This window comes from Rhinatrema bivittatum, chromosome 4 (assembly GCF_901001135.1).
Source record: "Rhinatrema bivittatum chromosome 4, aRhiBiv1.1, whole genome shotgun sequence".
Classification (NCBI taxonomy): Eukaryota; Metazoa; Chordata; class Amphibia; order Gymnophiona; family Rhinatrematidae; genus Rhinatrema; species Rhinatrema bivittatum.
Genome location: NC_042618.1, coordinates 376,856,411 through 376,874,039, shown reverse-complemented (window position 1 = coordinate 376,874,039; position 17,629 = coordinate 376,856,411). Strand labels below are relative to the sequence as shown.

Sequence of the window (17,629 nt, the reverse complement as noted above, 5' to 3'; positions counted from 1 at the left end):
CTAATGTACTTTTTTTTTTTTTTAACTGTTATAGAAGTCTTCAGGTAAAACGTACCCACAGACCAATGCATGCAATTACAAAACTACTCCCCCTTAATGTTAAATAAAACTGCACTAGGGCTTCAGATAACTCAGTTATAATTTGACAATGCATTTCTTCTATCTAATGATATCAGTTTCTGACATTGATTGGTACTGTTGCTGTTAGCCCACTATTTATTATTTTTTAACTCTTTATTTATACATTTTCAAGACTTAGACCTGGATTTTCTAAAATCGCAGGCCTTTGTGAATCGCGCGGTACCAGGGGAGCGGGGGTGTGGGGTGTGAAGCAGGGGGCGGGTCTGCGAAAGCCGGCAGCGATTGTACTACTACTGAGGTGCTATCGTTGCCGGCTGTGTCTCTGGTAGAAATGCAATATTTGCTCCCTTTTGTCACAAAAGCTGCAGGATCCTAGTTCTCTTTACCAGGGATGAAATCCCTTGCACATTCAATGAGATTATTTTAACTTCAACCATAATCAAAAGAGATGAAAATAACTATATATAAGAATATCTGCAAGTGACTCCCACCTCCGAGGATGCCCGCAATATCGCTCCAAATCTCATACAAATCTGTCGAAGTGTCATCCAGTAAAAACAGAAAAACCCCATCAAGTTATACCCTCCCCAACTCCCAACCCCTTCCAACCCATCCCATCCCATCCCTATTCCCAATAACCCAACTACCTAATTTGACCAAACCCTGAAACCCTCCAATTATCCCATCCCACCACCCCTGATGCACCTCCCAACCTACCCCTAACCTCTTAGTTCCATATCGCCAAGTAACTCAGAAGCCTAAAAAATTAAGGCTTTGGTGCTGAAAGGCAATCACAACCAAGAAAACACTCTGATACATAATAGGTCCAACACATAAGTATTCAACCAGCCGGCACATAGAGAAACTCCACTTAGCACTCCCTCTAGGGAGAAAAAAGGCCCTCTGGAATGCCATACCACACCAAAGCCAGAACTAAGAGGAAAAAAAAAAAATAAGAATACATATAAAAAAAACACATAAAATCCACATGTTAAATTTTGAACAAAATGTGTCCAGGACATGGTCTGCTGTTTCTGCTGCAAGGTCCAAAAACACATCAATGTAAAAGCTGCAATAGAGCCAAAGAGGAAAAAGTCTAAAATATTCTAAAGCCTGTAACATAATAGCTATCAGGTTTCGGAACCACATCTGAAAAAATAGTCCAGCGGCCGCCGAAGGGATCAGAGTAACTGCTATTTCCCAGATAACCCTAGGAAAGCAGGACCTCAGTGATTGAAAGGGAAAACAAGTTATTGCCTCCTCAGAAACCAATCGAAGCCCCTGCAAACAATCAGACTGAATAAGCGCCCTGTGCAGCAAAATAAAGGATGAAGCAAAACAGGAATGCCACCATCCTGTGCTGTCCCATAGCAAGATAAATGTGAAAAAAGAATCCCAACCAAAAACCGTAAGCTAAAAATAACAAAATAGTATTGAAACATCAGTAAAGGGGGTTGATGCGTGCTGTGTACCAGTGCTAACACAGTCCATCATCTCTCCTCCCCCGACGATGGAAAACGGCATCCTCTCTCTCAGGTGCAGTCTAAATGCACCTGCTATCCTTGAGCCCTATCCAACCCGATACTGGCAGTCACTAAAAATTCCTTCACAGCATCCACTGTATCAAAAAATATCGGGGGCCGACCCGCCAACATGACTTTGAGATGAGCTGGGTACAACAGGGCATTCAAAAACCCCTTAGCCAGCAATCCACTCTTTACTTCCATAAAACTCGCCCCCTTCTTTTACACATGTAAAAAAAACTCTTGAAAAATCATAACTTTATGCAAGTCATACCGAATAGCAGATTGTTGATTGGCCTTTGCCAGTACCCGGCTTTGTCTGCATAACTATGCATTTGGATAATGACTGCTCTCGGACTGCCTCTGGGTGGTGGTGGAGCTGCCAATGCTCTATGAGCCCTATCTATCTTCATGCAGCCTTTCCACGTCTCAATCCCCAGGACTTCCGGCAGCCATTTTGAATAAAATTCCACCAGGTCCTTACCTTCCACATTTTCAGGCAGGCCCACTACTCTCAGATTTTCCTCCCAGCTTCAGTTTTCGATATCATCATTTTTTTCCAGCAAGGCCTCATATTTTCTCTCCAAGGCATCTACCTTCGCACGTGCTTGCGTCAGTGACATCTCCAACTCCTCAACCCTAGTAACAGTCTCACCAATCCAGGCCGCGTTGTCCTGTACCAAGGAGACTAGCGACGCCACCTTCGCCACAACAACCACCAATTTAGAATATATTCTCTCAGTAAGTTGTTGTGAAAAATTGTCAAACATCTTCTGAAGGATCGCAGTGTGCTCCACCGTAGCTGGAAGAGCTGGCCAGTCGGAACTGATTCAGAGTCCTTCAAGATGCAGTCACGCTCTACAGCCTGTTTTTTTGGCATACGCTGTGATTTTGCTGATTTTTCCACCCACATCGCCGATATTGATCTTTTAGACATAATGTCCAGCAAAATATAGTCCAAACTCTTGAGAGAGGATAAAAATAACCAAGAAATAGAATGACGAGCTGGGGGAGCTACTCCTAGACTCATCTTAAAATCAACCATTTTAACCTCAAAAAATTCATCTCTGCTACGATTAAGAGCGGATTTTTCAAACTACACACCCTGAAAAGAATCAAACCTCTATTACACGCGTCCGATTTCCGAACAGTACTACAGGCCATGATCTTGTCCAAGATTGACTACTGTAACGCTATCCTCCTAGGCTTACCAAAAAATACCCTCCAACCATTACAGCTCCTACAAAACGCTGCTGCCCGCATTCTCACCAACACGCACCGTCACGACCACATCACCCCTGTTCTTCAATCCCTACATTGGCTCCCTGTAGCCTCAAGGATAATATATAAAGCCCTCACACTCATACATAAAGCCATTCACAACCAAAACATGCAATGGTTCACTGAACATCTCCAACTCCACAACCCAACCAGACCAACTAGACAGCAACACAAGGCCAAACTCCCAACACCATCCCCCAAACTCATGAAACACACCACTATTAGAGAACGCTCATTCATCATGGCAGGAACCTCCCACTGGAATAAAATGCCCCCCCCACCTACGCCTGGAACCATGCCACAAAAAATTCAAACAGAATCTTAAAACATGGCTCTTCAAACGAGCATACCCCGACTGATTGACTACCATCTACAACTACAACTTTACCCCCTGCCTGATCCAAACATACTAATACACTTCTCGCATCTACCCACCTTCGCATCTCCCTCCTCCTACTTCCATATTCCCTTCAGCTCACACTACCTCTCCGCCACCCCCCCTCCTCCCCAAACCTTTACTGTTTCCCATGTTATCAGTCAACTTTGACTCCATCCTCCCTTGTATATAGTTAACTATCAGTCTCTTGTATATAGTTCACAATCAGATAATAACCTATTGTAAAGCCTGTTACTATATCATGTTATAGTGTGAACCATTATTTATATTCATTGTAAAGCTATTTGCTATGTTATGTTACACTGTGAACCGAGGTGATGTTTTGCTACATGCCCCGGTATATAAAATTCTTTAAATAAATAATAAATAAATAAATCTGTTTCTTAGCAGAGCATCATGTGACCCCGCCCCGCATTAGCCCCCTGTTTAAAAAAGAAAGATTTGAAAGAAGCTTATGGATGTGGAATATGTAAAGATCTTAAAAAAATACTAATGAGCCAGTCCTGTGGTTTAGGCCAGAGTGCTTTTTGCTACACTGTGAGAAGATCTGAATTTGGATCCCATAACACTCAGGGCCAGTTAAGTTTGGATGCATTGTGGATGTGGTGCACTCGGGAAAGAAGGAGGATGACTGCCTCTAGCCTAGCATCTCCTTTTAGCTAAAGAGTTGAACTGATGGCACACTTCAGAATAGGCAGAGTAGGTCCTCAGAGCTGCCCCATTATGCCATCTGAGGAGAGGAAAGTCAAATATGGAAGGTTTAAAATCAGAGAGAAAACAACAGATATACACAGAATTCCTTATTGTAGAAGACAGTTGTATGCACATCTGTGGATTGACAGATCCTCTGGCTTCACATGTTTTTCATGTCCAAACCTGAGTACCATAGGTATGGTGTACAAGATCTATTAATGCCTCCTGAATACAAGTTTTTCCCAAGTAAGAATGCAGTCATTTTTTCAGATGTCACTTTAATGAAATATCTCAGGTCAGATTTAAACCCTTTACTGCATAGCACTGAAATATATAAAATCCTTCAGAGACTTCAAAATGGATCAAGCTGTGATGCATTTTGGTAAACCAAAGCTTGAAGCAGAAATGGTTTAGCTTATTTGTCTGAGAGGAAGTCCAAGCCATTACTAATACTGCCCTTGTAATTTGGATATTCAGTGGTTGTAGGAAGGGTTTTGTATTTTTTTTATTCCTTCCTACGTGATAACCCCACCTTTTTTGACAACTGTGGTATATATTGCCCAGTAGCATGCTCAGAACTTCAGAGGGAAGGAAGCAGCCAGATATTCCTACAGAGTCTCGAACAGTTGGAAGGAGAAGTTGGAATGTGGAGTGGAAAGCTGGTGATCCATTCAGGATCTCAACTATATTGGAGAATTTTGGATCCCTTCAGGATCTATAAAGAGGAGTGAGAAGTCTGGGACTTTCTAGAGGGTCTGAAAGGAAAGTAGTTGAGTACTTTCTGGATGGGTCTTTGCTCATCATGTTTGCATACCTTTGGTATCCCAGAGTATTGGAGCAAGAGTCTGATTGCCTGAGTGACCTGAAGAAGCAAGGATAAGAAGATTTTGATATTTTTTTGATACAAGGCCTCAAAGGTCTATTCCCAACTGAGATAGTAATACAGTTTTTCCAGTTTGAAGAAAAGTTAAAACTTGGACCAATTGCAGTTGGATGTTTTGTACTTGGGGACAGTTGTCCTGCAGTTTTGTGCTTGGGGATTTTCTTATATTTCCTGATTAACTTCATGCCGGTATATAAAAGCTCATAAATAAATAAAATAAAATAAAAAATGTTGGAACCCCATTCCAGTTTTCCCACATTGCAATGGGAATATTTTTTCTCCATGAATAATGGTACAAGAGAAGTGAGAAGAGAGGTAACATCTAAAATGGACAAATTAACAATCATCTCCATTGCTATTAAATTTTGATGCTGTCCTTTATTTTTGTTATTGTGGCTTGGATTATTTTATTTAAGTTGCAGGAAAGACTATTTTATTTGAACTATTCTTGGACTCCTGAGATTGTTTTTCCTGATCTTTCTCCTTTGTTATTGTTATTGCCTTCATTGCTCCTTCTCTGAACTGTTTGGCACCTATTGAAGATCCTCTACCTTTAGTGTGGACATTAAAATTTAAAAGTATAGAATGGATAGACATGCCAGGGGCCCTGGAAAATTATCCTTCCTCCCCATCTGGACTGAACCCAGACCCGTACCACCTCAAAGTGACAAATAACACACCCACTTGGGGACCAGTTACATTTGTATTGAAGATAAATATAGACATTTGGTATATAGAAATATCATATCCATTCCCACACCTTTCTTCTGGTGATTTGGTCACTGTGCTATTTAGCAATTTGATTTAGGAATAGATTAACCTTATGCAACCTGATTCAAGTTCAGGTTCTGATCTGAGAATTCATCTCAAATTCACTCAGATAATCAAACATCTGTGACTCAGTTAAAACTGATTTCAGAAAAAAAAAATTATGGTGGAAAATTACAAATTTATTTGCATTGGTTCAGGTTCATGCAGATATTTCCAGAATTGGACTACTAAAAGTAATGGAAGATAATCAAAGCATTATATTTGAGCAATCAGTCTGAATTTGTGAATATCCATATAAGGATAAAGTAAAATAAGAGGAAAACAAGATATCTATAGGGATATGAGTTCAGTTTTGCATAGACTGGAACAGTGATGGCAAACTCCAGTCCTCAAGTGCCACAAACAGGCCAGGTTTTCAGGATATCCACAATGAATATACATGAGATAGAGTTGCATACAATGGAGGCAGTACATGCAAATCTTTCTCATGCATACTCATTGTAGATATACTGAAAACCTGACCTGTTTGTGGCACTTGAGGACTGGAGTTTGCCATCACTGTTCTAGAATCAAGTTGTAAAGAGTTCAGATTTTTACCATCCAATCCGGTTATTTGTCTCCCGCAATGAGTTGATTTGCCTAGTCTAACCCTAGGGAAAATACTTGGGAAGTAACTGTATGTTCATTTTTAAATTAGTGAGGCTTGATTCCAAATATGTACTTGCATGGAATTCCCTGAAATTCACCGTAGTTATTATACTTAATATGTAATTCCCCTAGTGAAATGGAAATAAATCAATGTTTCTGTTGCATCCAATGTTCTCTGAGTGAAACAAAGAAAGCTGATCTGTATGAATTTTAAAACATCCAAACTGAATTTATGGAAAGATGAGAGAATGAAAGTTTTATTCCAGACTTTATGTACTTTACATACTTGTTCAAGTACGGTACTCTCAAATTTAATTTTTCTTTTCTATGTGGCTATATGCTCTCACATATGATGAAATACCATGGAATATGATCTTAAAGCTGTTAATCTAAGATTTTTCTTTTGTTGATGTGGAATTGACATTTGGCTTGGTTGAAATTAAATTGCAGTAATTCAAGCAACATCCTTCAGTTTTGCAGATCTTAATTATTAAAAAAAAGCTGAAAAGCTGGCAACCTACCGAAACCAGCAGAACTGGCTATTTATGTACGTCAGCTCCACTTTGTATATAACTACTCTTTTAAAAAAGCCATTATTTACAGCATATGCAGAATCTGTTGGTGGGAAACTGATGTTCTGTAGTTTCTGTACAGATGATCATTACATGCACTATATTCGACAATTTGAAACACAATTTGAGAACTTTTGGACTTGAAATTTTATTGATAAAATGGAAGCTACAATTTTCTGAATCTTCTAGAGCTAAAATATTTTAGTTTGCTCATACCATACTTACAGGCCGATACAGTACAGCCACGTCAAAAAAAGTGCGGCAGTGCCGGGCGCCCGCGCGTTTGACGCGCGCACATTTTGTTTCACAAGCCGCTTGATTCAGTATTCAAATTAGATGCAAATCCAAGCGGCGGCAAACGAGCGTCCAAAGAGCGTCTATGAAGCGGTAGGCGTTCGCAATCCATTTTTACTGTATAGAGCGGTATACGGCGCCTATACAGTATCCAGGATGCGCTGGCGCCATACCTGTCATTTCAAGTGTCATTTCAAATGTCATTTCAAATGTCATTCCACCAGGTAAGTGGATGGTTCTTTTCTACAGACCCTGCATGGTCACCGGGTCCGCTGCCCTGAGCATCCGGACGTCCTTGTTCGGAGGCGACCCCCAACCGTCCACATCCAGACGCTTAAGGATGTCCGGGTGACTGTGAAGGTCGGGGCCTCCGAGCATGGACACCCGGAAAGAGGGGAACGCTGCCTTCCAACGTCCATGGCCGCTGCCTTGAGCGCCCGGCCGGACGTCCAAGGTTGGGGCTTCCGTTCATGGATGTTCCCGCCTCTATCTGGGCATCCATGATCAGAGGCCCCACTGTCTTCCAACGTCCATGGCCGCTGCCTTGAGCGTTGATCCCCTTGGAGCCTCAGGACACCTAGTAGACGCCAGAGGAAGGCCTGGTGCGGCTCCCATCTCTCCGGTGTCCGTAGAGGCATCCATGTCCGGAGCCTCAGAGATGCCCAGAGATGGATGGTACAGTTGAACACATACCTCCTCCGGTCTTGCTGCTGGGTTCTCCGGTTGGCTGGGTTCTCCTTGCTGCTGGGCTCCCCTGTTGGCCTCTCCAATCTGCCTTGTAGAATTTGCTTGCCGAGCATTTCGAGCATTTCCCATTCTACTTCTCAACCGAATGAAAAAGATCGCCAGAGCCAATATATGCATGTTGTCCATGATGCTGTCCGGTCCGAAGCTGACTGAACACCACACTAAAGCCAGGGTCAGGGTAGGCGGTAAATATACAGGTTGCAGATGCGGTAAATAAGCTGGTTAAAAATGCGATAATTTGGGCGCGCATTACTGTATCGGGGGAATGGCTAATCCTATCATTTACATGTCATATACATGCGGCGGGCGGAAATGGATACACGTCTTTTTCGGCAAGCGCTAAGGACGCTTAAAAGCCGATACTGAATCGTGCGTCCATCTTACGCGCTCAAAACACGCATCCAAAGCGGGTTAAAAACCACGCAACCGTGGCCGCGCTTTACTGTATCGGCCTGTTAATAAGGATGACTAGAGAGGTTTTACATTGGTATTCTAGGTCAGTGGTTCTCACCTTTTTTCTGTCAGGACACACCTGACAGATGGTTCTCACATGCGTGACACACTGACCCAAGATTGTCATGGGGCTAGATGTAAAAGTACAGTTTGCATCCACGGGAACCCCCCTGACCCACAATAATGGATGTAAAGCAGAATTATGACATTCCCCATACAACTCACTCTACAAAAAGATATTCTGGTTCTGGTGTCATCTCAGTAACAGCTACTCAAACTCCTTCTACTTCCAGGCTCAATAGCTCTACTTATGAAAAGACAGCAGTTTACCACCAATGCATGTCCTCTTGAGAAAACACAACAAATAAGACTGATAAAACGCTTACATGCTAGTAAAATATCTCATCTCGGTAACAGACACAGAACCGACCTAGCATACTCCCAGGATATGTAGTAATGCACATAAACTAATCCGCACACAGTTACACCTGTATTATGGAATACACTCAACAGGAGCAACCCTATCTATGAAAAGGTAACACTACAAATATTAAATCAGGCCCTAAAAACCAATACACCTCTTATTAGGAAAACAGAACTAGCAAGCAGCTATAGATCCCCACACAGAAATAATTGTAAAACTATACTAATAAGCAGAATAAATGTTTCAAAACAGCTATGAACAGAATAACATCCAACAATTAAAAACTCATAAAAACTATTAAAAATTCTCCAAGCACCAATAAAATATTTCAAAAAAAGCAGACATCGCGTAATATTAAATAATTAAAATGGCAGTCAATCAAGAAAAATAAACTTAAAAAGCCACCTTTACTTACCCCCTCCAGCAGCTCTCCTACTCCTCTTCCATGCAGGCCGTAGCACACAGCAGAAGCAGCAGTAGAGGCTAAGCTCTATATTCATGGTCCTCTTCCTTAGTGCCCATGCCTCTCACACACACACCATACCAGTCATGCCCTCATGACCAGTTTCTGTCTCTCACACACCAATCATCTCCCAGTCTTTGACACACACACACACCAGTCACCTTCCTGAACAATTTCTCTCATGCCATACACACACACAGGCTTCCCACTCCCGTGTTCTACTTACATATACGGGCTTCTCACTCTCATAATCACCTTCTTTGTCTCACACACACTCACCAGTCTCTCACTCCCATGCTTGTTCTCGCCACATGCACAGGCTTCACATTCCCATAATCACTTTCTTTCTCTCTCACACACACACAAACACACACCAGTCACCTGATCTCTCTCATGCATACACACACACAGGCTTCCCACTCCCATGTTCTCTTTCAGATATACAGGCTTCTCACTCCCATGCTGTGTCTCACACACACCCAGGTTTCTCACTCCCATGCTCTCTTCACATGCACAGGCTTCTCATTCCCAGAATACTTTCTTTCTCTCTTTTTCTCTCTCTCACACACACACACACACACAAACACATACCAGTCACCTGATCTCTCTCATGCATACACACACAGGCTTCCCACTTCCATGTTCTCTTTCAGATATACAGGCTTCTCACTCCCATGTTGTGTCTCGCACACACCCAAGTTCTCACTCCCATGCTCACTCTTCACATGCACAGGCTTCTCATTCCCATAATCACTTTCTTTCTCTCTCTCACACACACACACCAGTCACCTGATCTCTCTCATGCATACACACACACACAGGCTTCCCACTTCCATGTTCTGTCTTACATATACAGGCTTCTCCCTCCCATGTTGTGTCACACACACACCCAGGTTTCTCACTCCTATGCTCACTCTCTTCACATGCACAGGCTTCTCATTCCCATAATCACTTTCTCTCTGTTACACACACATACACACACACACACCAGTCTCTCTCTCATTTCCATGCTCGCTCTCCACTGCCCCGGCTTCTCATTCACTGAATCACATTCTTTCTCTCACATTCACACACACCAGTCTCTTTCTCTCACACACACACACACACACGCACAGTCACCTTACCATCCAGTCTCTCTCTCATGCATGCACACACACACACAGGCTTCCCACTCCCATGCTCTCTCTCACATAATCAGGCTTCTCACTCCCATGCTTTCTTTCATACCAGGCTTCTTACTCCCATGCTTTCTCACATACCCAGATTTCTCACTTCCATGCTTTTTCTCTCTTTCACACACACACATACACACACACACACACACACTTACACACACACATATCAGTCACATCCCTGACTGTCTCACACTCTCACATACACAACAGTCATCTCCTTGAGCAGTCACTTTCATTGTCTCTCACATATACACATACATCAGCTCTCTGACCAGTTTCTCTCAATCACACACATGCTCTCAATCAAATACATTCTCTTACTTACACACTGGCTGGCTGGCTGGCTGCTTCTCTCTCTTTCTCTCACTCACTTCCTCTCTCCCCCCCCCATCTCCCGCCCCTCCCCGAGCACAAATGGTAGCTGCTGCAGCCTTCTCCTCCAGCCCCCGCAAGCCAAGAAAGTAGAATCCCATCGGCCGCGGGAGGCTCATGCTGCTGTCTCCTTTCTTGATTACCGGTTGCTTCAATTGTTCGGGGGCCAATTCTGCAGCCGCCGCTGCTACTTTATCACGTGGCACGGCTCTTTCTCCTTCCCAGACACCGCATATCACTTCCGGGTCACGGGGGGGGTGGCGTGGGAAGAAGAAAAAGCCAGCCACAGGTGCCACAGCTTTTTTTAGCACTGCTGCCATTCCCACTGGGCTTGAACGTGCTGATAGCCCAGCGGCAACGGCAGCAGGGAAGAAAGAGCAGCGGGAGAGTCCGGGAGCACGCGACACACAGCCGGTGCTTGGCGACACACTGGTGTGTCGCGACACATCGGTTGAGAAGCGCTGTTCTAGGTCCTAGCATGCCTAGTTTGACTCCCAGTTATCATCATATCAAAAATATTCAAAAAAGCACTAAAAGCATGGCTTTTTCAACAAGCCTACAAAGACGGCATTAGTTAAACAACACAGACACACGAATCTCAACAACACGTTCACACTTATAAAACCAAGCACTTCTCTCACATTTTGACTTGAATTTCAATGTACTTTCCACCCTTGTTCATGTCTAGATCGTAATGTACTAACTACAGAATATCATCCATTACACTCATTGTTATTAATTTTATATTGATGCCCAACTACAATTTATTATATTTGGGTTACACTGTTATTTTATATTGTTTACACTGTTATGTATGTTATATTGTTATCAATGTTAATAACGTTTTCTACTGTAAAAGTCATTGCAACTGAAAACCGGAGTGAAGGCTTGTACCAAACTTCGGTACAGAAAAACCCACAAAATAAATAAATCCTGTGGCCTCTTTTAGTAGCGGGTAGAGTCTATCCAATGGAGGGAGAGTGTTATTTTTTCAGCTTTATCTTAATTTGCATTTAACTTTTAAATCAAATATCCTAATATTTGAAACTGAACTAAAAAATACATATGCTATACAAAGAAAACAAAAGAAAAAAAAAACAAAAAGTGCAAGAAAACAGTGTTTATACATACTTCAAATGAGAACACAATAGGGTTAGATCTAAGGGAAACATAGCTACAGGGCTCATAGGCATAAGAATAAAAAACTGGCAAAAATTATTCTATTATCTGAGTTCTAACAGTTTAACTTACATCAAAGTGCAACAAATACATTTCAAGCATAAGGTTAACTTGTGACTACCTTCTTAGGAGTGAATTTTCAAAGGAGTTGCGCATATAAAAGTAGCATATATATGTAATTTTCAAAAGTCCAGTTATATGTGTAAAACATTTTGGAAAATTCAGTCCTATGGAGTGCACATGCAAAAGTAGCAATATTCAAAAGTCCATTTACATGCATAAAACCCAATTTTATATACTTAAATTATTTTGAAAATTACCTCCGTAGGGCCAAATTTTAAAAGTGTTACTCGCGCTAAAAGACCCATATACACGAGTAGGTGTGCTGTGGATGATGCAGATTTTAAAAGTCACTAATTATGTGTGGATATGTACGTGCAAAAAAAGAGGCAGGACATGGGCGTTCCTGGTTGAGGCCAACAGTTACATGCATAAATCCATATTTTAAAACCAGAGACAGCAGCATGCGGCAGCTTGTTAGCCACATATATTTACTGCTGCTCCTGATGAGATGTAAGTCTGCAGAAATTGCTTTTTAGGTCTAACATGATAGGGTGAGAAGTACAGGTCAACTGGGGGGAGTGCAGGCTGAAGAACCAATGGAGTCTGGATGACTGGGCAAACTGGTCGACTACATGGTAAAACTGGGAATGTCCTTCGTATGAGCATGTTTTAAAATCCGCTTTCTTCTGCGTGTTAAAGTCGACAAAGTCCTAAGGAAGATACACGAAGTATGCTTGGCTCAACTAACAGCTTAAAATTAGGAACATATATATGCACCGTAGGAATAATTGAAATCATACGCGTGCAACTCTGTGCCTGATTTTAAATTCCAGCATATGTCTGCTCGCTCACTCATACACGTGTATATGGCCACCAATGCGCTTGTTTTAAAGTTACCTACCATCTTAGAGCCCAGGAAACATTTCAGTGGAGATGGCACAAGAAAATATATTTAGCTGTGAGCAACACTACATTTACAAGGAAAATAGATAAAGCAAGTGGTATCCAGTGCGAACACCTCAGAATGCATAGAAAGAAATTTCTTCCTACATTCCTGTATTGGCCTAGTAAAATCTGGGAATATCCAAATTTTTTGCCCTTTAAATAGCACTTGAGAGTTTCAGAATTACAAAGTTCCAATCCTGGAGGAACACAAAAGTAATTAGCAGAGTAGCTCTATGGATACTTTGTCTGTTGACCTCTCCAGGAAGCCAGATAAGTCCCAAATGTCTGCAGAAACATCTAATAATCCCACTTCTGCTGCTGTCTCTGTCTACAATTTCTTCTCAGTAGGGAGATAAAAGATTTAATTAATAGGAGGTATACCCCCCCCTGTGAAGAAATGGCATCACTACCTCCTCCTGCCTGGTCCATCTTAAACCCCACAAAGGGAAAGAGTTCTGTGGGTGAGACCCAGCTGGGGAGGTTAAGAGGCAGAACCCAGTGGCATCAGAAGGCCTTGTGTCTCTAGGAGAAGTCGGCTCCTAAATACATTTCTGTCCTAACTACAGCTGTGAATATGGCTGCTGGAAGTAAGTAGTGTCTCTGGGAGAAGATAGCTCCTAAAATACATTTCTGCCCTGAATCAAGCTTTGACTGTTGCTGTTAGAACATAGGTAATCTTCTATTGGTTGTGTGTTGAGAAGTGTAAATAAACAGATTCTGTTAAGAAAAGGCTGGAGTCAGCAAGGTTTCTGCCTCTAGCCTAAGAAAGTCGCTCGGTCATTCTACACCACGTCAGAAACATGGAATACAGCCCTAAGATAGGATTTAAAGAGCTTCAAAAGGGAAAGAAGGGGGTTAATAGGAAAATTCAGTACACACACATTTAAAGGTCTAGCTGAATTTACCAGATTTTCCAATCAGCAAATCACATCTTTTTGAGCCTGGACTGATTTCACTGTGTAATAACAGTCTCTATTTTCTTAATTCTGTTCTTATAAGAAACCTTCTTGGCCTCCTGGATTTGAAACCAGGAATGAATATCAAAATTAAGTAAAGCTAGTGATGAAACAGTTTGCTCCAGCAAAACCATCACATTCCATATCCCCTCCAGACTGACAATAGAGGGTTCCACCAGATGAACTCATCTTCAGTCCAATAGAAGTGGAAACCTCGGGGGGCCACAGACATTCTCCCCAGCTGTCGACTACTGAGCTCAGCCCAATAAAACTAACACCCAACTCCGTTCTCTTGGTTGCTTCTGGCTCCTGGTACAAACGCTACTGTCCTTCCTCCCCACTGCTTCTCATAAGATCTGACACTTGGACGCCTTCAGATGATGTGGCACAAATTTCTCTTGCACGAGTTGGCTCCTGTGCCTCTAACTGAGCTACTGCCACTTGAGCCAGAGGCACTGGCATTGCGCAGCCATAGAAGCTCCAAGATACTTTAGCTTCCAGCAAGCCAGCTGTCCCATTGCCAGCAGCACCAAAAGGCGATGGTGTCTCAGGTAAGACTTGAACACATCTGAAATGGATAAGGTTTAAGGAGCTCCAAAGACTTCCCCTAACTGACCACCATAGCAGTTAATAAGACTCGGGAGCTCATGCACACATGTCTACTCAGTAGCCTCCATCTTGGACCTCCCCCGAGAGAGAGTGGGTTTGATGGTGGTTTTTATTTGCTGTTGCTTATTACTTTCTTTAATCAAATCCAGCTGCATGAGATCATTTTTAAAAAACCCTCTGCTTTAACGTTTAAAATATTGCCCTTTAAACAGACTCTTTTGTCATGATATACACATATTAATGAAACACTGCTAGTTAGTCTTCAAGATACAAACTTTCCTTTATTTAACAGGAGATATAATCCTCCTCTTGGTTGTAACATAAATCATTTTCCCAAGAGAATTCGGCCTGGTTAAATTCCCAAAATTTCCTGAATGTAGGACGTGTCCCCTTTATGTTACTGATTGAAAAAAATATTCTTCAATTCCTTATGTAATCTGTAATGTACCTCACCTTCCCTAATCATTTGTGATCTGTTTTGATGTGAATGTCCAGCCACAAAAGATGGAATAGTAATCCCAAATTAAATTATTTTTCAATTTGCATAATGCTTTCAAGCAAAATGCCATGGTATGAGAAAAAGAAGGGGGTTATCATTATCAAACACAAGCAATTCATGATAAAAGTCTTCAAGGCCATGAAAAGGGATGGTAAAACTTAAATGCTTCAATTGCTAATTTTACAGTGTGCTAAATCCTATGGAGATAATTATTGAAGGGGATTTTGTATGTAAAACTCAACTTTATGTATGTAAGTGGGCTTTTAAAAATTGCTTCAATATATGCTACTTTACACATACAACTCCTTTGAAAATTCACTGTTTTGGTTTTACCAGTATGCTCTAATAATTAAATTATATTATAATGATTTTTTTCAATGGAATATAATATGGTTGTTTGCTTACTTTTAGAAACATCATCCTGGAGGATTTAAAATCATATCCACAATATGGTTGTTGTCCTCTGCACTAGAGACTCAACTGGCATAAAACCAAAAATGATAATAATGTACCTAAATTCAATGTAGGACCCCATAATTGTACAAAATCAGTAAGCTGAAAATCAATGCTGCATTTAGCATATATGCTGCTGTCACAGCATTTACAGCTTAGCTCTTATCTAGATATGTTTTAAGGTATGATTTTTGATAGATGACCTACATGCTAGCAAAGGAACAATACTTATACATCTTTATTTCCCCATTCAGCTTGCTAAATATTAAATAATTTTATCCAATTATGACTGAAAGCACGCATGGATCTTTGTGCATTTGCAATGCCAACTTACAGTGCTATCAATATACGCTTCTGTCCATACCACGTCATGCTCTTGGTCAATAACTTTTGGTCGACTTAGAACATGGAGATATTCCATAACATTTTCTTGCACATCAGCCAAGGTTGAGATCTGAGTAAAATAACCTGTGCAAATAGAAATAAATATACTTTAAGGATATATGATATTGAGAAAGAAATACGTACAACAAATTAGTTATGCATCATTTGTATTTCTTTCCAAATGAGAAATCCAAGTAGGTACAAATGGAGGGAAGGTAATGTTTGATAAGAAAATATCATATTTTATTTCTCTGAATTGGATAATCAGAATATAAACCATTTGAGAGAGATTTTCTTAAAAAAGTGCAAGACACATCTAGAACCAAAAACTCCTTTGGCAAATCAGCAATTTCAAAATTCTATGATTGCTGGTATCAATGGGGTACATTTTAAAAGAGAGCACGCGCGCGTACTTTTGTTTGCGCATCAGGCGCGAACAAAAGTACGCTGGATTTTATAAGATACGCACGTAGCCGCGCGTATCTTATAAAATCCGGGGTCGGTGCGCACAAGGGGGTGAACATTTGTGCAACTTGCGCGCGCCGAGCCCTGCGCACGCTGCCCATTCCCTCCCTTCCCCTACCTAACCCACCCTCCCGGCCCTATCTAACCCTTCCCCCTACCTTTATCAGAAAAGTTACTACTGCCTCCGGGCAGTAGTAACTTACGCGCACCAGCGCGGCAGGCCCCGATACAGGCCGCTGTGTCGGGACACTCAGCAACGCCCCTGGACCGCCCACACGTCCCCGAATACACCCCTGATCGAAAATTGCACCCCCCTGGCCACGCCCCCGACCGCCCCTTTTTGCAAGCCCCGGGACTTACGCGCGTCCCGGGGCTTGCGCGCGCCGCCGAGCCTATGCAAAATAGACTCGGCGTGCGCAGGGGGGGTTTTAAAAGGGTTACGCGCGTACCTTATGCGCGTAACCCTTTTAAAATCCGGTCCAGTATGAATAGCTTTCAATGAAACAAACAGTTTTTAAGTCAATTGGCACCACTGTGTTTTCAAATCAATCGGCACCGTTATGTGTCTTGCATTCAATTGAATAGTCTAAAAAATTGCCCGATGAACAGTTATTTTAGGCATCTTGACAGGTTGCCAGAAATCCATTTAGCATTCACAAGTAACAATTTTGGTGGCATGAAAACAATTGCCTAACCCGCATCAAGTATACTTATCTCAGTGTAAGACTTTCTTCCTTTGGGTTTGGACACTGAGAATAGCCTGTATGCGCCAAGACACTGAAAAACTAACAATGTTTCATTGAAAGCTATTCATATTGATACCAGCAGTCATAGAATTCTGGAATTGCTGATTTGCCAACGGATTTTTTGGTTCTAGATGTGACTTGCACTTTTTTAAGAAAATCAAAAAATATATTAAAAAGAAGTTTTCAATAAAATATAAAAGAGGTTTTTTGACCTATGATTGTACCAACTGGTTTATATTCTGATTATCCAATTCAGAGAAATACCAGTACTGAGGTATTTTCCTCTTTTTTACAATTACATTCATATATTCTAAAAAAAATTATTATTATTTACACCCGCCATTTTTGCATATTCTTTGGTTTATATAAACTGGTGGGTCCATGCTGGCTCAGACCAAGGTCCATTAAGCCAAGCATCCAGTCTAGTTCACAAGTATCAAGCATATCTCCAATAGTTGATCTTTTTCTTGTATCTCACTCCCAGGGATAAGCACTGGCTTTCCAAAGTCTACCTGGCTAAAAAATGTTTATAGACTTTTCCTTCAGGAACTTG

At 41.6% G+C, this 17,629-nt stretch overlaps 1 protein-coding gene across 3 annotated transcripts in view; it reads right to left on the bottom strand.

Annotated features, from left to right (window-relative positions):
• CACNA2D3 (calcium voltage-gated channel auxiliary subunit alpha2delta 3) overlaps positions 1-17,629 on the bottom strand; it is a 1,571,161-nt gene that overhangs the window by 478,908 nt on the left and 1,074,624 nt on the right. For all 3 annotated transcript variants that reach the window (XM_029600901.1, XM_029600903.1, XM_029600904.1), the window contains one exon: positions 15,816-15,949. In XM_029600901.1, coding sequence (XP_029456761.1) covers positions 15,816-15,949 — 134 coding nt within the window. The remainder of the gene's footprint in view (positions 1-15,815; positions 15,950-17,629) is intronic.